General features: G+C 36.7%; 1 protein-coding gene across 1 annotated transcript; it reads right to left on the reverse strand.

The window, feature by feature from the left end:
* Positions 1 to 1,406: 1,406 nt before the first annotated feature.
* On the reverse strand, positions 1,407 to 22,399 carry LOC133993159 (interleukin-18 receptor 1-like). The gene is given in 11 exon segments (XM_062432026.1): positions 1,407 to 1,730; positions 2,600 to 2,803; positions 5,770 to 5,928; positions 6,174 to 6,320; positions 8,188 to 8,327; positions 8,733 to 8,851; positions 9,071 to 9,156; positions 9,499 to 9,679; positions 10,953 to 11,121; positions 13,293 to 13,509; positions 22,333 to 22,399. Coding segments are annotated over 11 exon segments (1,674 nt in total). The 3' UTR covers positions 1,407 to 1,545.
* Between the last annotated feature and the right edge of the window lie 3,223 nt (positions 22,400 to 25,622).

Below are 25,622 nucleotides of genomic sequence, written 5' to 3' on the forward strand. Positions count from 1 at the left end.
AGAAATGTCATTCCAGCACTGGCACAGTGTCTAAGCAAAATCACATGGAAAACCTTCTTTTCAGATTATGTCCAGATGTTTCCAGCAAGAGATTTGATTGACCTAATGATAAACCCTGACCTAATCACAAACACATAAATGTGTTTAATATGCATATATGAGACGTATACAGTATATGACAATAAAATCCATATCACTCTTGTGTTGGGAGTGCAGAGCTGTAGGTGGGGCAGATTATATTAAAGCTAAAGTATTCACATTCTGTATGACAGAGAAGACATGCGAGGAATATTTACATAAAATGTAAAACTCCCTACAAGTTTTGTACCAAGTCATTTTTTTTTACCATTATGGATTTAAATATCATTACTGTACCATTTAATTTAGTGGTCCTTGATAGCCCCTACAGTCCACTCGTTTCTATCACATACTAAATTAGTCTAAATCATGAATTAAATCCTCCCTTAAATTAACAAGAGCAACATACACTCTTAGAATCCAGTCCAATCCATGTGTGGTAATCCATGTTACCTTGTGGCAAAGGCTCTACATGCCAAGACCTGTCAGCAAGTGCAATACTAAAATATAAATTCCTTGGTTTTAAATGTCAAGAGATACACCTCATTTTCCTAGAAGTATGAGTCAGTTATTGCAGAAACGTATTTGCTATGTTTAAGTATCATTAATCTTCTTTTCCTAATCAAATTATATGCTCGGAATCAAGATAGTATTACATAGAAAAAGATACCCATTCACAATCAGGGGTGTTTAATCCTTCACTTTACACTCAGCAGTTCAATAGACTCATAACAACATACAGTACAAAAAACAAGCACTTAAATAAGAGAACATAAGCTCAGGATATCCATGTGTGTTGCATAATACAGTACATCAAAAAGGATATATAAATACATGTTCTCATGTAAAGACTGTCCAGCAATCCACAGCAATCTTAGCAAAAGTAAGTTTAAATATGGCTCCAAATACCATTTATATAATATCCATGGTCCATGTACCAACTGCAACATAGCTGGCCCTCGCAATGCTTTTTGTTTTTTTGGAGTAAAAGGAGAAAGAGCCAGATGAAAGTTTTCGGAATTTCATCAAGGTTTTCCTGCTCCATGATTGTGTAGATAACTGTGCTCTTCACATTTTGTTTGGATTATTATTCAACTCCTGAGAACAGAGTTGAGCAGTTTTCAAGAAGTTCCCTCTGTGTCATTTATCGGAACCTCTTTATTCTAAGGAACAAAAAGGAAAATAAAACTCTTCCTGTTTTGTACCAAGAGGAAATCCATCTGATGTTTTTCTGACTTCAGGGCACATGTGTGACACTCACTGTGCTCCCAATAATCAGGTCAACCAGCCTTGTATGTTTACCGTAATCCTGATAGTCACATGTCACATAGTCATATAGTTGAGGTGATGACGAGAGTTTGGTTTAGGATGCTTAGTTTCCACTTGTTGAGGATAAAAGTTAGAAGATAAAAGGTCCTGACGACCCCTGTTGGGTCCCATCAGTATCAATGAGTTTTTCAACTAGGTTTAAACAACAGTCTGACGTGTTCCTGCAGGCACTGAGGGCATGTGGTACCTCAGATTCTTCCAGAAGTGTCTGTTTGAGTTGAGTTTGTGGGTTCCAAGAGAGCTTGTCTTCCACTTCAGAGCTCCTTGTTTCCTCTTAATAAAACGCAAAGACTCTGGTAGGTGACTGTAATCCACTGGACCATCTGGTAAAACAAAACAGAATAGTGACCACATATTCCAAAAATATGTTGAGTCAATTAGCACATGTTGAAAGAAAGAAGAAGAAGAAAATAAACAAGGACATAATGAATAATACAATACAATAAGAAGAAGAAAATAAAAGAGAAAGAGGGTGCGAAGAACGTGAGTTCATGTTGAGGTGAAAGAAGCGGATTGGTTGAAACTCACTCCACCGTGGGAGGGGGTTGAAACTTTTCTGCAAGGGTCAGCAATATAGATAGACCCCAGGTTTTAGCTCTTTGTGTCATTTATACATAGATTCTGTCTGGGTATTTTGGCTCCGGGTTTTGCTGTTCACAATAAAACTCTAACTGCATTCAGCTGGACGACTCCTGGTGACTTTTTGATTGAATCTTTTTGGAACTTCAACGAGGAAATACTTAGAAAGATTTAGAGACGACACTTCCACCCATATCCTAATGACTGAGACGTGACCCCTGGACTCAAGTGGCGGCAGATCCAAACTATATTCACGCTGAGTATATCAAGTCAGGGTCAAGTTCCACTGCAGTGTCTCATAAATCTGTGTTGTATGACTAATAACCAAGAGGATTCCAAATGAGGTTACTCACTACCAACTCTGATGAGGTGGTGCATCATATCATAAGGGGAAATTGTGAAGTTAGTAACAGTACATTGATTTATTCATGTGATGCTATTTTGCCACATTGTTAGTCATCGACCATCGAGATGTCAGTGGGGTGACTACATTAGGCTAGGTTGTGTAGTTTGGCAATGTTTTAAACCCAGTGTTTTACTTCTCGGATGTATCCAGCAAAAAAATCTATTGGGAACAATGGTCATATGTTCTCTTATTGAAATGCATCCTCACCTATTTCCACAAGAATCACTTGTGGTTCATTCTGCATCAAAGCGTCGTGAAGGCTGATTATCTGCTCATAGAACAGCTGGTTATGGTCGTTATGTAAGGGACAATCCTCCTCCGTTTTGTTGGTTGAAGATTTCGCCTCTTCAGTCAAGACGATTATGAGTCTGCGGCATCTTTGCACAGCAGAGGCGATCATGTCGTGGATTGCTGTGAGAGATTAGACAGAGGAAACTAATAATTACTCAAAGGTAAAATACTGGAAACAATATATTAATGTAACACATGTCTGAACCTTTTTTTTTTTTAAGGTCACCCGAATTACAAGATGAAATGTTATTTTTTGTGGCTTGCAGAATATCCTGAACAAAGACAAGGAACAAGGTCTTTTTAATGTTCTTTTCAATGCTTTGAAGGACACAAACTGACCCCTTTAAGGAAGGTTTAGAAGGTTTAGTCACAAAATCTCAGCATATATTGTAAAACTGAAAACTGTGTCGGGGACTGCTTTCAAATTTCTCGCTGCTTGTGCATTCAGAACTGTTTTCACATTTTTTTTAACCTTATTTACATACTCCTGTTTCCATAGCCCATGTTTGCTTATTTTTTATGTCCCTAAATGCATCACTAAAGGAACTCTGAAATTGTATGAATCTAATTTATTTGCCTCCTCCTCCTACTAATTTGGTTCAGATCTTCAAACAAAATTTCATATAAAACAAAGCCAACTAGAATAAACCTAAATTACAGTTTTTAGATCATAATTTTATGTACCGAAGCCAAAGCCAAATACATTAGAAAAAAACAGCAGTGAAATATGAAAGTTGTAAGATGTGAGATGATTTTACTTACCATATAACTGTAGTAAATCATAATAATCATAATGAGTCAGTTTGGCATGGCAGATGTTACTTGTTAAACTCAAAATGTTAAGACTCTGTGAAATTAAAAAATACTTTTTCCCATATTTTAATGCTGGGTTCCTGTGTTACTTGCTTATTTATCACTTATGCCAAATATTACATCTTTTCCTGTAAAATGGTCTCAGATGTTTGCTCATAATGTGCTCATAGTTATTTATAAAAGTTCACCCAATAAAATGTTTGTCTAAGTATCCGGCCACACCAGATATATACAACTGCACGTCACTGTTTGTGAGTCATAGCAGCTAAGAGAGCAATATGAACGAAGCGTTTGATATCAGTGGGGAAAAAAACTGGTTTTCATTCCCAGAACAATGTGCCTGAGCTCTAATTCACTGAAAACAATCTTTCTTATCCTAAATGAATATTATCTATCACATTACCAGCAAAAAAAATATTCAGCAGAATTCCCGCAGATTTTCATTCTGGATCACCGCTGAAAACTCTAAACGAGTCTGCAGATTCCATTTGGGTCTGGTGATTACACATTTTAGAGTAGCTGTTGACCCTCTGGCTGACATATAATAGAAGCTATGGGAATAATGATCATATTCATGAAAAGATATTATTAATAAATTAACAAAGCTATAATGTCCAACATAAAGAGGTGTACCCTCTGTGGACTTGCTTATATGACAATGAAGGTGCTGAAAAAAATAATTTTCCTTTTCAAATAATAGACAAGCTAGTAATCTGCCATTAATCATATATATGTAAATAAACAGAATTTTTTTTTTAAAGAAAATGAATTTCGGCCTACTTACTTTTTCTTAAACATTACACTCCTTAACTCCTTAACTTAATAGCTGGTTGTGTTTCCTTTAGTAGCAACAACTGCAAAGACACGTTTAGTTCCAGCCCTGTTCAACCTACATAAACCTATAAATAAAACTCTTTCAGAAAGTTGCTCAAAAGGTCTCAACAAGCAGCACATTATACGCAATCGAAAGAAATTCAAGATACAATGAATAAGGTGATTGAAACACATCAGTCTGGGAAGCTATTTCTAAGGCTCTGAGGCTCCAAAGAACAAGCCTTTACCTTCTAATAGGGAATACTTTGCACAGTAGTGAACTTTCCCAGGAGTGTCCAACCTTCCACAATTCTTCCAAGAGCACAAAAGCAATTCAGCCAGAAAGAATGTTCTATGGACAGATGAGTTGTAGGTGGAACTGCTTGGAAGACAGGGATCACTTAACATCTGGTGTAAACCAAACACAGCATTCCACAATAAGAATATCATAGCTCGAAATAAACCAAGATTAGGGGTTTGGACTGGACTGGCCTGGTTTAAGTCCTAGCTTTAACCCGATTGAGATGCCGTTGCAGGGCCTTAAACAGATTGATTCAGGCTTCAAAACCCTCCAATGTGTGTAATTTAAAGCAGTTCTCCAACAAGAGAGGGCCATCACTCCACCAAAGTGACAATCTCTAAAAAGCCATTAAGTTAAGAGAGGTGATTACGTCTTTCATGTGCATATGATATAGATAATGCATTGATTTTTTGCATTATGTTCAATTTTATTTGAAGATTTGAAACCATTAAGAATGGAATGGATAAGATGTTTACAAAAATTGTAACTCAGACTGCTGAAGCTCAATAGAAGCTCTATCAGAAGATCAGAAGAATAGAAGAACTATTTTTAACCTTCACGTACTGTTCATATTCTGACTCATAATTAGTCTCTACAACAATTCAAATTCATAAATGTAGCATCTGTCATTAATACATGTTTAATTAATCCTTAATGAGGCTTGTATTCTATTTACTTACGGAGGGGAAAAAACATTCACAATCATTATATTATGGTCCATTTTATAGAATTTTATAGAATATGAAAAAAAATGTTTGAATGTGGATTGTTTAATTTTTTTAAATAAAGGCAGGTCAAATTTGCGCCTACAAAAAAAAGTGTATCAGCTGCAGTGGTGCATTTTATTTCCATTTTTTTGGAACATTTGGGGGAACATTAGGAAAAGTCCAACTAAAGGAAATACGTATATGGTCTTTTTACAGCTATCAAATGTAAAAATGGGTCAAACAGTATGTACGGGTTAAATGACACATTGTGGATTTTTGTTCCCATCACTTCCATTAAGGCACATTTGAAGGAGACCGCCGTGTCTATCAAACGAAAGGATGTGTGTATGATATAAGACCTCAGAGATACACATCAAGCGTTTTGGTGGGGGTGTAAACATAATTCAGTAATACAACTTTAAATGTTAAGTAGGCAAATGTCTGTTCCTGACCTTCTCCGGGGCAGTCGTCCCGTTCTCTGATGTACAGAGAGTATCCATGTTGTCTCTCCAGCTTCTCGGGCAGGATCTGCAGGGCAAAGCTCTCAGCTGAACTCAGGGTGTCGGGATGGAGGACGCTCACGTAGGCGTCGTACAGCTTCCCATCTGGAGCTGTAAAGAAGAGTTGAGGGTGCATTTTTTCAATACTTCAGAATTCACTTTAATTTCTTCATTATTTTCTAATGAACTCATTTTGTGTTCATCCGTAACGGTTACACCTATGTTTGCCTATTTGATTATGTCCCTAGGTCAAAAGAGACAGTTGTAACTGATCAATAAAGCAAACAAGGGAGTTCCTAGCAGTATCCAGTCTGCGGATTTCCACAGAAAAGCACATCTATAGATTAAACATTTACCTTGTTGTTTGGAAAAATGCCTGGTCAGTTTCCTGTAAGCCAACACCAGATCTACTTTACAGAAGAGGAAGGCGGCAGCCAGGGCCAGAAGAGTCAAGGGAGCAGCGAGGCAGAGAGCCACACTGGTGTAGAAGGCACTGTGGTCAGCTGGACGGAGAGAGCAAACAGTCAAATTTAACCTTTAAATGTGCAGTTTGAGAACAAATGAACAATACTAGAATAAACAAGTACTGTGGAGAGTGGGTTTATTCGTACATCACATTTCAAACACAAAGGGCCTGTAGGATTTGAAGCTTTAAGATTAAACCTTGGATCATTTTCCACATTGTCTAATTTATTCTTTTTCCTTCAGTGACTCCATCATGTCCTTTTGATTCTTCAAACTGTTCAAAATAATTGTTAAAGTTTTCATGATAATAATACAACTGTATTTATAAAGCATCTCATACAACAATATGCAGTACAAGTGAAGGTATCCTGTGGTGTTCCTGACTAGCAGCACTGTGAATCAGTTTTTTATGAGTGGGTCCCAGTTTAGTTTGTCTCGTGCACCTGTGTGACGTGATAAACATTCCTGCCAATGGTTTCCCACTGTAGTGTGGGAAGAAACACAGCAATGCACCAGCAAATGCAGTAAAGAAGAAGACTGCAAGGCAGTAAGTTGAGCATGGAAGTTGAGCATAGACTTTGGAAATGTTTTATGAGGAGGGATAAGCATGTATTTTTTTGTTCGACCTTAAGGATATATGCACTGTGTTACATGTGGGCCTGTAGGGGCGCTGTTGCGCCCGACTGGTTGCTGTCTCTCTCTCTCTCTCTCTCTCTCTCTCTCTCTCTCTCTCTCTCTCTCTCTCTCTCTCTCTCTCTCTCTCTCTCTCTCTCTCTCTCTCTCTCTCTCTCTCTCTCTCTCTCTCTCTCTCTCTCTCTCTCTCTCTCTCTCTCTCTCTCTCTCTCTCTCTCTCTCTCTCTCTCTCTCTCTCTCAGAGAGAGCCACTGCGTGGCTGGTCCAGTGATTTCCCTTCTTTTGTTTATTTCAACTGGGATCTCCATTCTCTTTTTGTTGATACTTTGTTTGAGTTGTACTTTTTAATTTAAATAAACTTTTGTTTCATTTAGAACTCTTGTGTCTGAGCTTCCTTTTAAATATGTTAGGCCTTCTCAGTGAGCCTGTATGGTAGGGAGTCCGTAACAACTGCATTTTCATAATGGACAATGAGAAACACTCAATGTAAGCATGACTTATGTTTTTTTTTGGTTTTTTTTGTTTTTTTACAAGAAAACTCCACAGGATGCCTTTTAAAGGTGAAAAAACAATCAGAGGCAAGATAAAGCACTGTACATGGATTACGGTGTCATCAACATACAGTGAAGATACACTATGTGGTTTAAGATATGTGGACACCCTTTGTGTGGACACGAGTGATTGCTATGATGCTGTAATTTCAAAACCAACAACATCTATGTGCTGCAACAATAGCCTCCGCTCTTCTGGTTTCCAGCTTTTCACCATTCATCCCGAATATGAAACAGCTCCAACACTGATGTTGGATAATTCATTTACAAATCTGGCTGACATTTGAGTTAATCCCAGATGTTGGATGGGGTAGACTGTTCTATAATTATGTGCAGGCCAGTCTTTGTGCATGAGGACATTGTCAAAACAAAAACCGGAAACCAAGAAATGACTTTCACAAAATGTTCCCAGAAAGTTTGAATCACACTTTGGTCTGAAATGTCATTGTATGCTTTAACAATGATTTACATAAACCATAAAAAAACAAACCCAGAATTACATAAATCCATATAATCAATAGTGTTGATAGATAGGCAGACAGACAGATGTGTCACTGCAGAAACATTTTTGCTTTTTTTAAATCTAATGTTATTTATACATGTATTCACATTTATGGTCTTTTCTTTGCTTGCCCTTCTTCTAAAATGTTTTTAAATGAATTTCACTGATTTACATTTTATGCAATGTGAAGATAATAGAAAATAAAAGTGAGGAAAATACCTTCTTGAAGCCACACTAAGCATTTGTCTTCTCCAACGGTGTTTTGGACATGGCAGTGAATGGGAACGTTCAGGATCTTACGAGGAACTTTAGAAATGGACAAAGTGGACCACATAAACCACTTGCCTCTGGCTTTCTCACTAAAAAGGGATAGAATCAATCAATCAATCAATCAATCAATCAATCAAGTAACCAAACAAGAAGTACAAATTGTTCTGCTTTGTTTTAAAACTGCTTTTGAAATATTTAGCAAGAGGCAGAAAGATTATTTAAAAGTATCATTTGGTAGCGTGTTGAACGATAAAGCTGCAATCCGTGCACAAATGATTCAGGCTCTATGGAATTCTGTTTAATTCTATGTTTATTGTTTTAAAAAAAAAAAACAAGATAATAAACAAGATAATGTTTGTCAGGTTTGCAATTAAACAACTCCAGATTTATAGAGCTTTTCCCAAGAAATGTTTCTTTGTTCAACTTATTCAGTTCCCAGCCTCCTTCCTGTCTGACTGCTGGATGACACATTATAACAAGAAGCAGAAACTCACTATTTAGGAAAGGACTGGTCAAACTCCTTGTAGTCCTCAGCGTAGAAATCGCCAATAGTCCAGTATATCAATGTCCCGGTGTCGTTACTGAAGCCTATGTAGGCCAAACACTTGAGCTCCTGTGTCGCACCTGATCATCAGTGAGATTCAATAAGAAAACAGCTGTCACTTCACACATCTGTCACTGTCAGGGGAAAAAATGCTTTAATTTCATTTGGATCTGTCAATGTGTATGTGTGTGTGTGTGTGTGTGTGTGTGTGTGTGTGTGTGTATTTGTGTGTGTGTATTTGTGTGTGTGTATTTGTGTGTCTGTGTCACCATAGCAGTGATTTATTACAATGTGTTACTTGCCTACTTCAGCCACGACCATGTTTTGTTGAGGGCAAATTATCTGGGGTACAACAGAAACTCTCTCTTCCATCTCTAAAGAAACAATCATATCATATCATATCATATCAAATCATATCATATATCATATCATATTGAAACTGTATTGTACTAATAGGAAAAGCTGTATAAACTAAGATGAAAAAACTAAACTAAAATCCTTTTAAACCCTAACCCTAACCCAATACATTTTATAATCCAGTCCATTTATTTCAGATCAATGACATCACATATAATCTAATATGAATAATTACCATCATAAGTACTATATCTTTTAAAAGTAGAATTAAACGAAAACGTATATTACAATAACAAATCATTCTCCATCAAACATTGAACCTGTAGACAGTTGAGGCTCATGTGACCTACAATACGTACTATTATCAATAATCAGCTTGATGCTCTGTGCAGACGTGTAGTTCTTGCCGTCCAAGCTGACGTCTACCAGGCAGGTGTATGTACCAGCATCGCTCTCCGAGGCGATAGGCAGCCTCATGTAGCCTTTCACATCCACAGAGATGGGCTGGAGATCCCCTTTTCGCTCCACAGGCTGGCAGGCCTACACAGAGAAGTAAAGAATGTCATTATTGATGACTTCTAAAAAGAAGAAAATAAGTTAAAACTAGGGAGATGGTTCTGGACCCTAGATCAGTGGAGGATCATAGTCCTGTGGACATACATAACACACACGTCAATCAAGTCTGCTTGTACAAGTATCCTGGTGTTCACTTGGACGACACCTTCAGCTGGAAGGTACATGTTGATAGTTTGTGTTCTCGTCTACAGCAGAGACTTTATTTTTTTACGCAGACTCATGGTGTACGGTGTGGACTGGATGATTATGTTTGTGTTTAATCAGGCTGTACTAGAGAGCTTCAGTAGATATGGGATGTCAGCATGGTACGGATACCTCACTGTACAAATAAAAACGAAGCTTGCTCGTGATGGGGAGGAATGAATACCAGCCCCTCCAGTTGATATATGAGCAGTTAATGACTGTCCCATCACATTATCCCCCACACAGAATATGAACTCTTGCCCTCTGACAGATCGTACAGAGTCTCCTACTGTGAACTCAGCCATGTTAAATAACTCATTTGTGGTGATCTCTAAAACCTCAAACTTTTACACAATGCTGCTTGAGGCTGTAGGGGTAGTGCAATGGTCTCATGGTGTTTTATTATGTGGTGTGTGTAATATGTGTTATTTAGATTGTGCAATGTTTTTACCATGGGGTGAGTGCAATATATTATGTGAATTTAAGGAAGACAAACTTCCTTACAGGTACAATAAAGTGTATAATTATATATGTTTTTTATATGAATGTGTGCATATATGTATATAGAAACATATTTTGTGTATTGCCTGTCCTGATCCTCCAAGTTAGATACTGTTCTTATGCATTCTTGGTATTTGGGAATTTGTTGGGGACTATTTTCAGCTGTGGATTAATACTGCAGTGAGTATTTACAGCAGCAGCTCTGTGTATGTGTGATTGACTCATTGATGTATTTTTTAGTAGTTTTTGGAGGAGCAGTGGAGGTATAGTAACCATTTTTCAGATTATTTTGCACAGATTACATGTGTACAATAGGGGGCAGTATTGGCAATTATTACGGTACAACGAACAGAATATAATGCAGAAACCCTGAATCAGTAATGTATATTCAAGCAGAATTGAGGAGAATCTAAATTCTATGAAATAAAACAAATCAGAGGATTAAATGATTTCTGCTTTTGCCATTACTATGATTTTACCAGGTGTTTCTTCAATTGTGAACAAAATAAAACACAACAAAGCCTATAAATGGACATGAAGGAAATGTTTATACCTTTTGCCATCGTATGCTCCGTGCGATATTCAGTCTGAAGATCTCTGTCTGTTGACAAGGAAGACTGTCGCTGACTCCCTGGGTGATGGATTTCGTCCTAGTCGGGTCAGGACACTCTTCACTCGACACTGACACCCCTAACTCCATACTCGATGCTCTACCATCCGTCCTACAGAGGAGATACACACTGAGACTGAGCTGCAGTAACACATGATATGACCTGTATGAGGCTTGAATGTACTTTGACAAACTTAGACTATTGAGGAGAAAAGTGGCCTAAAAGAGCTTTTTGAAATGTTCAAGATGACATGAAAATGATTTTTTTTTAAAGGGGTTTAAATGTATATGAAAGTGTCAAAGTGGGCTGTGAAAATGTATGTGAGGTCTTATTGGGACTTATTCAGAACTACTATCTCTCTCGTCATTATATTTCTGTTGCAACATTCCTTCTCGTGAAATCTGTTTTGCAATCTTGAATGCTTGTAAATGTAAAAGAGACTCAGCTGATACTATTACAATGAGTCATTTTCATCACTCCACCTTAAAAAATGCTGGAAAAAGAACTTCCTATTCAAAACACCCCTTTAGTGTTAAACATATCCACTTCAAGATTTTATTAAATTAAACTTTGCTTTCTTATTGCACAATTTGAAGTCTGAGATGGAATCCTCATGTTGTCTCTTTCTCTTCACTGGAAACTGTTCTTTCGCATCAGTTCTTTCAGTATGAATAGACACAGAAATTGAAACTGAAATTGAAAATGTTCCCATATTTACATATTGGTTTTCAAAAAATATACCTGGATATCCACTTGCTGGATTAATTGAATTCATTTATCAGCTAAATATAACATAAGTTCTAACAGACAGGGTTGTGAAGGTTAATGTAATAAGTAATGTAACTATTTCAATGACTTCATCAAAGTAATGTAATTTATTACATTTGATGACTTTTCTAATTTCCTAAATGAATATTTTCAGCTGGTGGGGTAAATGTTCCCATTAAGCACCAAAATCTACGTTCAGGTGTTTTTCATGGATACTGACATGATTTATAAGAGAGATCATTTCTTATAAAGAAGATTTATCTCTCATTAGAAAATGTATTTATTAGTTCATGTAGATTTTAGAATATAAAATAAAGATTTGATGAAATTTGATGAAAAAAGTCAAAAGTCTGTCATGAGTTTAATTGGTACTGTGACACCATTTAAACCCATGTGTGCTCCAAATAAGCCCACATCATGATTTATTTATAAAATATAAAATATATTGATTTCAAAGAATTAAAAACAGCAATATATGTATTCAGTAACATGTTCAATATTAAAACATGAGGAAAAAACCCTCCTTAACAAAATCTTAAAGGTGTGACTTCAGATGTAACCTCCTTTGTAATCATCAACATTTCATCAGTAACTGTCATTTAATCACATTTTTTCTCAGTTACTGTAACAGATTACACTTACATTTATTTTGTAACTAAACTGTTACATGTAACCAGCTACTCCCCAACGCTGGTAACAGATGCTCCTCTTTTCATTTCTGTCTGCTTTACTTGTTTTTGTGTAATTCTTAAATTAATAAAGATTAATAGTAATTATTTGATTTGCTCTTGATCATCTTTTTTTTGGTAGTGATTTCTTTATTAATGAGTGCAGGTTTTAATAGATAGTTCTGAGGTCTATTCACGTTTCTCTGTTTTCGACATTCTATTTTGATGAGTTGGTTGAACAGAATTGCAGGAATCCCCCTTCATTTGTTTTCCAATGTCCCCACCCTCCAATCACCCCTCGCACACAACTGGAAAATGCCAAACAGCTGTATGACACATACAGGGGAGGAGGGGAAAAGGGAAAAAAGAAGATAGAAATGTAGTCTGGTAATAAGACTTGCAGTTGAATTGAAGTATTTTATAGTGTTGCCATTTCCCAAAGAGTCCTATGAATATATACATGTATTTATTTTAATTGCCCATCTTTTGTGCCTGATTTCTTTACTGTATAGTTGTTGTTCCATTTCTTGTTCTGTGAATTGTTTTTTTATATTGCTTCATAAAAACTGAGGAAAAAAGTACACAAGAGAGCTCTCAAGTGTGCATTGATAAGGTAGTGCTGAGGCTTTCATTAAGCTGTGTCTGTGAGTCGTTAAAGGTGGACATTGGAACTGGGCTTGCATCTCATTTCTGTTTGTTTATTTCCCCTTTAAACACTACATTTCCCATCAGCCCCATTACCACCTCAAAGTGTCAAAGTGCATCTTTGTGCTCTCATGTGGTCTTTAACAGTCAGGTTTCAGTCATAGAGGTGTTTTTGTTGTTGTTGTTGTTTTTTTTTTTTACCTTTCCTCACAGATGTAGGTTCCATTATGAGAAGTATGCAAAGGAAGAAACCACAGTAACCCATCCCTGACCTCCACTCCATCAGGCAGGCTCTGGTTGTGCCTCCCCGCTTTGCTCCAGGTCACATTGGAGTGAGCAGCAGCAGCAGCAATACGGCACTTCAGCAGAAAGAGATGGCCAGCACTCACATGGTAGGTCTCTATCTCCCCTCTGTGGCCTGAGTGAGACAGTGCAAAGGGAGAGCAGTCATTTATCACACCAGTATATATACACACATGGGTGAACAGCAGACATTTCCCAAATAAACAAAGAACAGTATGAAACACGAGGCTTTAGAAATGTTCTCCGGCAAAAATGAGCATAATTTTTTCACTATGTCTATTTCGACAAAGATCAAACTAAGATAACAATAGACATGTACTCTTTACTACACTTTTTTTCTGATTGCTCTTGTAAAGGGATTCTTTTTTAAATTTTTCTAAAACTAAGCACTTTATTTAACCCTTTCATGCATGAATTATGATAACCTCAGTCAGGATTTTCCCCCCTATTGTTTCATTTCTCTTTAGGCGTGAGAAAATATAAATTTGAACTTCATTTTTTCTTTCACCGAATGATATACTATTACATTATAATAACATTAATCAAATTCCCCTTATGCTGGGAAGGGTGAAGAATCACCCATATCAATAAAACATTATTGATATTGATATTGATATTATTTGAATCCCACAAGTCGAGTGTAAATACTAATAAATGAATCCTACTGTATTTACTTGACAGTCTACAATCTAGCCACTAGACACAGATGCTGATGGAACTACAATGCTACTTCAAGGACCTGAAAAATAACACGGACATTATGATGTTCTGGACCTTTACTTGAGGGAATTTTCATAAATTGGACCTCAGTGAATTTGAATTGAACACCCCTGCCTTAACCCAAATCCTCTCTTGCAAAACTATTCAAACTCTTTTTTAAAAATTGTGTTTTTGCATCAATACAGTCACACAAACCATCACTGAATGAGCACACAAAGCACCAACTACACACTGATAGTATAAATGAAGAACAATTGTGGCCTTTGCTTTTTTTCTGTGTGCAGGGCAGTAGCGTGTCATACGTGTAGTAAACACATACACACAGGTATCCACATAAAGAATGGATGTGTATTATGAACATAAACTATCAATACAAGTAAGGGTTATGTTCTGAATACGTCCAGATGTATTAAAAAAAATGTTTGAAAATGAGTTATTATGTAAGTTGGAAGACATTCATGATGTTAAAAAAAATAAAGACAACAAAGAAAAAACCCACGAAGCATTAGAGCCGAGGCAGGAAATGAAAGAACCGCAACTGACTTCGGAACTTTCAAGAAACAACACATTGAAAAGAAAAAGGTGTATGTAGTGGAATGACTGTTGCCAATTTTCAACTGTAAAATGATGTAACCTACGCCATACGCCTCATATCCAAACCAGCCGTGGAAACAACCACTGAAAAGAAAAACGCTGCTTCATTGTTGATTTATGATAACTAACCTCCACAAAGTCTTTAATCTTCAGGTTTCCAGCTTTCAGATGATGTTAACCACCTCTATGTGGTATATACTGTTAACCATAGACTGTATATAAAATAGACGTAACATCCGTGACGTCACCCATTGGTTTGTGGACTGCTGCTTGGAAGCGAATAGTATCGGATCTAAGCAGCGCCATCTTTAAAAATTTCAGGTGCATGCTGGGTAAAAAAACAACAACACGGATTCTACTTATATGGGCATCAGGAGGAGCATGAGGCGCCGTCCTGAACCTGTGAACCAATCAACCTGTCAATCACAACGTAGCCACGCCCTAATGCATACCCTGCTTTATCGTCAAATATAAAATCAGGGAGGCCAACATTTCCCAAATGAACATCATACTGCATTGAAGAAGGCTTTAAACTAGCGATTGAGACCATAAACACATTTTGAAAACGTTTACTGAGGTTATAAATCAAGTGAGAAGTTGGTGAATTCTCCATTGACTTGTATAGAGACGGAAGTCCTTTTGACACCAAAACGGTCGCCCCCTGGTGGCCTTTTGATAGAATGCAGTTTTAAGTTACTTCTGCGTTCGCATCATTTCAGAGGACCAGAACTCCCCGCCTGCTGTTAACCTGCTATCATATATTTTGTTGACAGTGACACATTTCTGTAGTTCTTTAGCCAACCTGGAGTTATCATTTCTATCAGATATTTAGATATTTGTAATCACAGCTTGTAGATCTCCCAGCTTTGATACTTGTATTGTATTTACTTTCTAACTTGAACACAGCATGAGACAGATTTCAGTTAGCGGGCTAATTAACATAAAGCATTGATGTACGACTGTTAGCTATAACCAAACCGGCTTTGAAATTGAAAAAGAAGCAAATTATAAGCAGACTACTACAGGCCGACAATACAATGACAGAGGACCAGGGCTGGGTGTCGTTACTTGATATTTTTAAGGTATCGACAGGAATAAATCGATACCAAGTAGTATCGAAATGTTTGTGTGTGATTGATCCTTTTTACACCCAGTGCTAGAAAATATGACTATTTGTACGGACTTGCTCACAGCCAATCAACACAAGCGTTTTAGTGATTTAATAAGACATGTGATTGGCCCACTGCCACAGCAGCTACAACCCATCTGTGGTTGGTAAAGTGCAGCTACACTACACGCCTGTTATACTCGTTGCCTGTTGTAATGGGTATGGAATGAAGTACTCAGTTTGTATCGGTATCGGTACTGGTTTCGTTTTTAAATTGACACCCAGCCCTACAGAGGAGCGGGGACATATTTTGGCAACAGTATTGGAAGATGTACACACAGGCAACAGGAGTAAAGTTGCACAGTTGACTGCAATTCTGGAACTTTGTCTTCCAAGTTGGACAGGTGAGACCTTGCATTTAGTTTTGCAGGCAAAGAACTAACACATTTACCCTAATAACAAACTGTCAAATCATTACACTCCATTTCCATCTTCAGTCTGACATTGCCTCCACTCTCTAACTGATTTCCATGGGGGAAGGTAATTGGAATGGATCCCCACTAAAACTCTGGATTGATGACACAATTGGTGACATGGTGGTGCTTAGTTTTAACTTGTTTTCAACATTGTTGCTGGTTCACAAACTTTGTAATATTATAGCTAAACAATACACTAAAATATGTGGTCATTTACCGTTGAATTACCCTGAACTGGTGTAACTTACCCATATGGATCACTATATACCTATATGGATGCAATTCAGTAAAACCAAATGCTTTTGCCCTTTACTCATGACAATTGTTAAAATAATGTGTATGCATGTCTTTGACTTCATTGTATGAATTTGAATAAGAACATGTCAAGAAATGGGTTTATACTTTTGAAAATGAGCTTAAACTAAATATATCAAACCAACCAAGACGGTAACAGCTTTAGTTTATTACACCCACCCTTTTTACTTCATAAGAAAATCAAACAGTATAAAACAATATTCCCAAAAAGGACTTATTGTATCATCATAAAACATACTGTACTGGTGGGGGTTAACAACAGGCTGTAAAAAACAACACTGATCTATTATGACCTTGTTAAGTGGCAATTGTGTTAGCAAACTGTTACTTATTCACACATCCAGCAGACACAGAGCTGCTTGGTGCTTAGTAAGTAGTCTACTGGAATATCACTGAAAGCAACTTCTTGCTGACACAAACATTTTTCCAGGATTGTCACATTTCTCTAAAAACAGGAACTTACACTTTCAGACCACTTTCAAATACATATAATCACATGGAATTATACTAACATGGGCTTTTCATATTTAAACATATCTTATATGATATATGATATATGATATATGATATAACTGGAACAGTTTGCTTTATCAGGTCATAGTGTATTTTCCTGGATTGAAAGCCTGTGTTTCCTGTCCAAAGGTTCTTTAACAAATGAGGAAATGCTCTGTTTGCCAGTGATAACCACATACTGTATGATGTAAATCCATAATAGGCACAGTTACAGAAAATTATGTAAGAGGAATCATACAGTGGTGGAGGAAGTACTCAGAACCCTCACTTAAGGAGAAGTATCAATGCAGCAATGTAAAAAAATATTCCATTATAAATAAAAGTCTTACATTAAAAAAAATCTTTAGGTAAAAGTACACACGTATTATGAGCTCTATGTAGTATGCAGTATTACAGTAAAGTACTGCAGTATTATGAGCGATGTAGTATGCAGTATTACAGTAAAAGTACTGCAGTATTATGAACGATGTAGTATGCAGTATTACAGTAAAAGTACTGCAGTATTATGAGCGATGTAGTATGCAGTATTACAGTAAAAGTACTGCAGTATTATGAGCGATGTAGTATGCAGTATTACAGTAAAAGTACTGCAGTATTATGAACGATGTAGTATGCAGTATTACAGTAAAAGTACTGCAGTATTATGAGCGATGTAGTATGCAGTATTACAGTAAAAGTACTGCAGTATTATGAGTGATGTAGTATGCAGTATTACAGTAAAAGTACTGCAGTATTATGAGCGATGTAGTATGCAGTATTACAGTAAAAGTACTGCAGTATTATGAGCGATGTAGTATGCAGTATTACAGTAAAAGTACTGCAGTATTATGAGTGATGTAGTATGCAGTATTACAGTAAAAGTACTGCAGTATTATAGTGATGTAGTATGCAGTATTACAGTAAAAGTACTGCAGTATTATGAGTGATGTATTATGCAGTATTACAGTAAAAGTACTGCAGTATTATGAGTGATGTAGTATGCAGTATTACAGTAAAAGTACTGCAGTATTATGAGTGATGTAGTATGCAGTATTACAGTAAAAGTACTGCAGTATTATGAGCGATGTAGTATGCAGTATTACAGTAAAAGTAGTGCAGTATTCTGAGCGATGTAGTATGCAGTATTACAGTAAAAGTATTGCAGTATTATGAGCGATGTAGTATGCAGTATTACAGTAAAAGTACTGCAGTATTATGAGTGATGTAGTATGCAGTATTACAGTAAAAGTACTGCAGTATTATGAGTGATGTAGTATGCAGTATTACAGTAAAAGTACTGCAGTATTATGAGTGATGTAGTATGCAGTATTACAGTAAAAGTATTGCAGTATTATGAGCGATGTAGTATGCAGTATTACAGTAAAAGTACTGCAGTATTATGAGTGATGTAGTATGCAGTATTACAGTAAAGGTACTGCAGTATTATGAGTGATGTAGTATGCAGTATTACAGTAAAGGTACTGCAGTATTATGAGTGATGTAGTATGCAGTATTACTGTAAAGTAGTGGTTTGGTCCCCTCTGACTGATATATTATTATTATGACATCATTAGATTATTAATAGTGAAGCATCAGTGTTAGAGCAGCATGTTACTGTTGTAGCTGCTGGAGGTGGAGCTAGTTTACACTACTTTATATACAGTTAGCTAGTTTAGTCCAGTGGTTCCCGACCTAGGGGTGGGGCCCCTCCAAAGGGTCAGCAGATAAATGTGAGGGGTGGTGAGATGATTAATGGGAGAGGAAAGAAGAAAAAACTAAGTTCTGATACACAAATATGTTTTTCAGTTTTTGGACTTTTTCTCTAATCTTTGATTTGTGATGAAATATTGGATCATTTGAACATTTATTGAAATGAAAGCATGTGAGAAGTTTAGAGGGAAAAATCACTATTTGGTGGCGCTGTTAACAACTCATAGACATCTGAAATGTGAGCCTGACTACACACTGCTTTTTGGTTTCATCTTTAACAATGTGTTGTATTTTCAAAGCTTGTTATATTATCCATTGTGTCAAAAAGTAAAAACTAAAGCTGTCAAATAAATGTAAAATAAACTGTGAAAAAAATAACTCAAAACACCAAATTGACTCTATCTTTCTCAGGACATGTTTGCTTTACTGTAACTAACTGTTCTTTAGCTGACTCGCTTGTCATAGAAGTCAGTTCATCCTTGAATGCTTAGACAATGAGACTTTTGTCTAATCGTAAAGTGTGCTTGTAATTAGATCGCGACATATTGTGTGAGATCAAATTGAACAGGTCTACCTTCCTGCACAAAGCTGGCATTTAACTTCATATAGAGTGAACAATTTCCTTTTGAACACAGTTCTGACGTCTTTTAGATGAAGGACTTCCTGGAGCCATTATAATCATAAAGGTTTGAGGGTAAATGTTTGCCGTCTTTGACCTATTTAATTGGCATAACACGCAAAGTGGAAAACCACACTGAACTGCCAAATGTGTGCACCTGCACATGGGTTTGTCAGCATGTTTTACATAAAACCTTCACAAAAAGAAATAGCTGTCATGAGAGCGACACTTAAGCATAAAACTGCTTTTTTTACAATATAACTGGGTATCATTTTATATTTTCAGATCATGCTATTGACATTGTGTTAATTGACTGATAGCCAGTGGATAAGAACAGACCTTTTACTGCTAAGCTGTCACTTGTCACTCTATCAGAGACTTTCCATATATAGATATATTGATAAGACGCAACAGAAGTGATGGACATCATGATAGTGCGGCCCTCAAGGTCTTCATTGGACATTTCATAAAGAAAAACCTAATATCAACTTTTCTAAGTGGAAGAAACTGAAGGTGTAACGAGCATAGACGGCAACCTGTAGAGGCCAATTAAAAAAGGTACCAACACGACATAATAACAGCTTAGATTGGAGGTTCTCTACTAGAGATATTTAATACGATATATATTATAAATGAGAATTATTAACTTCTGGAAGCTTTCTGTGTTCACATCAAACTGCGTCCTTCCTCTGTCAAGATTTTCAAAGGCAGAAGATACACTGGAGTAGAGTGTTAAGCTTTATATTTTAATTAGACATGAAATATAAATATATTTTGTCCCACTGACAAAAAATAAATAAATCAAGTATCCAATCCACTTCTTTAATATGAATCCTTTCAAAGCTCTGATTGATTGACTTTTCATGGTGTAAGTATCTAAAAGCTAAATAACTACAACTCCAAGATGTTTAATCACCTTTTCTTGGATGAAGAAGGCAAATAAATTGCAGTTTTTAATAGCAGCTTAATTCAGGTTCACAACCTGTAGCTACAACCTGAAAATGAGATGAGCAGCATCATATATGAAATATTAATTAAATACAGCTGACACATACAATTAATAAGCAGCCAAACCTAATGTGCTTCACCATATACTCACTATACTATAAATACTGAAGGTCCTGATTCAGAACTACGTGATAAAAGGTTTAATAAGCGAGTCATTAGAATCAGAGCTTATCTGGGTATTTTGAGAAATGGGAACGGGTCCGACTGTCTCCTCCAATCGCTGGCTATCAATATGAGCATTTGCACCTCTATCATACCTTGACATAGCGAGTGTGTTGTCATTAAATGAAATGTGTTTCGTATGAGGTTGCGAGATCTGTGACTTTTACAGGTAGAAACTGTGACTCATGTAGGCGGTTGATCTGTTGTGTTGGCTTGTGCTGTAACTACGTGGAGACCGTGAATAATATTTTTCTCATCATCGTATATAAGTTGAGTAAGAATGTTGAGTATTTCTAAAAAAAAACTAAACATATTTACAGACAAGAAAAAGCATGAACCACAAGTGCATGACAAGATAAAATACCATCCGTCCTCTAAGTAGATGCATCGGCCTGAGTCAACTGAAAATTCTGATTCTTTTTTTTAAAGTGTGTCGTAAAATATCAGTCAGGTGTAAAATATTTAAAATATGCTATATTTGTCATGCATTTCTATTTTTTCTACATTTTCATTATCATAGATCATGTGTAAGATGAGTCCATTATAGATGTATGATTCACAACATGAGGGTCATTCATCACTATTAACATGCATGCTATTCTTGTCGGTGCTGTATCATGAACTTCACTCATTTTAACTTAATAACTGAAAGATCAGAAAAAAGTCTGCAAACCGAATCTACATCATTCATTTCTCTGTTATGTTGTAGTTAGCATACAATCAATTGACTCTGAAGAGCAACCGCAGCCGGTGGCGTCTTCTACCGCAGACAATACTTGACGATAACCGACACCAATGTGTACGCCCGCTGCTGGCTCTGCCGTCAGCACGAACCTGCCGACACCTGGTCTGACACTGCAGGACCAAGACCGCAGAAGAAGATGGAGATGCGGGTAAAAAAGCTCAACACCTCAATTTATCTGTGTCTTTTTTTGTGTTGATAAACTATGCTTCAGTCCACAGAGAAGATCTTCTATGTTATCTTCTAATCTTGCTCGGCCCGTATTGTTATCATATCATCATCAGGTTTAAATAAACTAGAGAGATAGATGTTCTTTACTGTACCACAAACGGAAATTCACTATGCTCAGGTCAGTACTATACAGACAATGAATAAAATATATTTAAAAAAAACACCGCAATACAAAATCCAATATGATGTCAGTCCTCTCTTTGAGGCACTTTGGCACTAAAAACACTGTAACATCGAAGCTTATCCACTTGATTTGACTCTAGATCAACTTTTAAATACATGTTTACACAGAGGCTTGGATTTAGTCCTCCATCACTTCCATTGTAAGTGATTATGGCATGACACATCTGATACAGTGTCTATATGAACACCTGACTATTATTTCAAGACAGACTTGAAAAATGTTGAACCTGTCCTTTAACACACAGATACCTCAAGTTCCTCTTAAACAGGTTTTAAACAGGAAAGTCTCGTGTTGAAATATAAACAATGAACTATGACTTTCAGTTTAGTATTAAAAAAATGTGGCATAAATACTGTATGTGCCGATCTTGGAAACTTTATATATCTTTATCCAAAAGGGGTTCAAAAGCTTTTCTTTTCGCCATGTTAATACTTTGACTAAAAAGAACATCGAAAATGAAAATGGAAATGAGTTTTGTGTCATAGATTTCCTATAAAGCAGCCAGAGTGTGGTTTTAGAGCAGGATATTTTCTTAGTCTGAGCAGCACTCAGCAGTATTGTGATGATCAGTACTTACTGTGTGTCACTGTGAATATCAGAGACAGCAGTGCAGCTAGTGAACAGATCCAACCCCAAACTGCCATGGTCTCTCGTCTGTGTGGGATTAGACAGGTTTTACAATTCATTTTAAATCCTAGTGTGATTTGTCATCCATGGCTTCTCTACTCAGTTACGCTGCCATCGCAAGAAAAGAAGTTTTTTCTTGACACATTTCCTGACAAGTTCTGAACTGCTTCCAATTAAAGGAAGTGAAAGATTTACACAAGTGAGACAAGGAAGGCAGCACAGAAACACTCCCAGTAAAGTCCCAGGAAGTTCCACTACCTGGTGTTAATCTTTCAGAGGATCTTTCTCTCTCTCTCTCTCTCTCTCTCTCTCTCTCTCTCTCTCTCTCTCTCTCTCTCTCTCTCTCTCTCTCTCTCTCTCTCTCTCTCTCTCTCTTTCTTTCTCTCTCTCTGTGGCTTTCTTTCTTTCTTTATCTCTCACAATCTACATTAACCTTCATAAAACTGAATTGCAATAGAGTTGCTGTACGTTTTTTTAATAATAAATCACTGTTCTGTAAGAATGAATTTGCATCAGCACCAATATCCTTAAACAGATAGTAAGAGCTTTTTTCAGTACCAATGAATTGCAAATTACACACCAAAAAGGGTAGTATATTTATAAATATAAATATATATTAAGTTATTTAGAAGCTGAGCTGACTTATATAACATATTAGAGCATTTATAATTAAGTTTGACCCTTTAAGTTTTTTTTAAATAAAAATACATATGTTGAGCTACATATAAAAATATACAAATAAGTATTAGAAAAATGATTATAATATATTATTAAATTAGATCAAATCCTAAAGAAAGTCCCTGACCTTTATGCACAAATATAAATACTTACCGGGTTGTGACTTTGTGAGCCTCATAAACACACATTGACCTAACAGATTTCATGGCTTCAAACTAGCAGTTATTAACATTTTTATTTACATACTTGGCGGCTAATTATTCATTAACACGCTGGTCATTTTCTCACCACTTTGGCTATTTTTTTTTTTTAAAGCTAGTAAGATTTTTTTCCCCCCTGAGTGCTCTTCATTCATAGGAATATTTTCTGTAATGTGTATTTAAAACTGACAAACTCACATCAGTAAATACATAATTACTGAGTTACGATTGTGCACTAAAATCACTGTTAAGCAACCTTTGTCCTCCAGGTTAAAAATTGACCCGGTTTGGTTTGACTGGTATGAATTATCAGCCGGCTTCATTCTAACTTATTACCACAGGTTTTTACACATATTTTTGGAAACTATGATCAATAGGCCTCATTTAAACTTGCAGTTTCTCAATGATTTTTCTTATGCATAAAACATTAAGACGTTCTCTTTCAATTCTTACTTGCTCACATACTGGAACATTTTGATGGATATTTGTCACAGCTGGGCAAAAGGTCAAAATGTAAGGAGAACATTTTTGTGGAAATGATCGTAAATAGGCGTCATTGAAAGAAACGATATTTCATTTTTGAGTCAACGACCGTTGTCTTCCCGGGTCAAAATTGACCAGAGGACAACAGAAGGGTTAATCGTGCCCTCAGAGATCCTTAAATTCAACTTGATGAAAAGTGTTACCCCACAAAGAAACAGTGAAAGCACAGGAAACCACAGTAACAGCCAAACTCTCTCTCTCTCTGTCTCTCTCTCTCTCTCTCTCTCTCTCTAGTCCCAGACACACTGATGGAAGATGGATTATAGCAGCAATGAAAAACTCCTGATTATAAATTCAGTCATAACTTACCAGGCTGAGTGTGAAGAAAGGAGGACTACTGTGTGTTACCTGCGCCGAATGTCTGAAGAGTTGCTGGGTTTTCCCTCGTCCTCTTTTCACAGCATTTCATTCCGTTCCACTAACCCCTGCACACATTTCCACTCAACAGAAAGAAAAGCATCTCTCGCTTCGTAGTACAGGCGCAACCACAATTACTCATCACCTGCCCCGAAAGGTTCAAATGTAGGTCACCACAATTCATTTGTTTCAGATATGAACGTTAGCAACTATAGTATATTGTGCTATAGCCATAAATACTTTAAGAGCATGTCATATATCCACAAATACTTTTAAGATACTTCTTCTTTCTTACTGAAAACAGAAAGTCTTAACTGATGACTTCACATGTGAGAAGTGGTACCAAGAAAACCTCCAAAAACCCCAAAAAATGATGGATTACTTAACAGTCACCCCTTCCAATGAAACTGCCTTTCTCTCCACATCTGACATGACCTTTAAGTTGAGTCTTGGAAAGACCAGACACAGACAGAGTATTCAAAAGATGCTTAAAAACCATGACGGAAAAGTCGGTTCTGCTCCCAAGACCCAAGTCTCAGAGACAAGTGCCAAAAAGTAAGTTTTTTAATACAATAAACATTTGCAGTATCCTCCTTTTCACTCTTGTTTTGTAACATTTTATGACATGACGATTATGTAACTTAAAGAAAAGAATTCAACTTGTGTTTCAAGTCTCTGAAAGCTAAGGGCCTGTGACTGACAGGGGCCCTAAAAAATTAATAGAACATAGATTAATAAAAAAAATGAACTAATCATCATTCATCATTAATAGACATTAAATCAGTATTTACATTGTACCCATTAAACAAACTGTTTATTTTTCTTTTTCTTTTTTTTGGCAAAAATTGACTATCAATTCCAAGCCTCCAAAGCCTTAGAATTGTCCTGACTTCACCCCTGACTGTGGAAATTAGCTTTGAGACTTGAAAGTTACTCACTTTCTTACTTTACTTACTTACTACTTACTTAATTCATCATTAATAGACAATTAAAACAGTGTTTTATATACGTTACACTCATTAAACTGTTTATTTTCCTTGTTTTTGGCAAAAATGAACCACCACACACACACCCACACGCACACCACCACCATCACCTCCACCACCACCTCCACCACAGTGTTATATTTTCACAGTTCAATGTCAGTAAATATAACACTGTTATAGTATTGGATTACAACACAGTTTCAAGCTCGACCAGGTAGAGTCATGTAAAGCTCTGAAGGGGGTCGGCTGGGTACATGGTTGGCGGGGCCTGTGGCTTGTGGTGGGGCCCAACATGATATCTTTTCACGGGGCCCAAAATCCCCCGGCGGCGCCCCCTGTCCACTGTGTACGGAAATAAACAGTAGACAGTTTGAAGGTTATGGGCTAAAAACTTGCAAAATCACTGGTGCTTCAAATGGAACCACTGTGTGTGTAATGAAAACAGAACAGGATAGGAATGACAAACACATTCTAAA

Source organism: Scomber scombrus, chromosome 13, assembly GCF_963691925.1.
Source record: "Scomber scombrus chromosome 13, fScoSco1.1, whole genome shotgun sequence".
Lineage (NCBI taxonomy): Eukaryota > Metazoa > Chordata > Actinopteri > Scombriformes > Scombridae > Scomber > Scomber scombrus.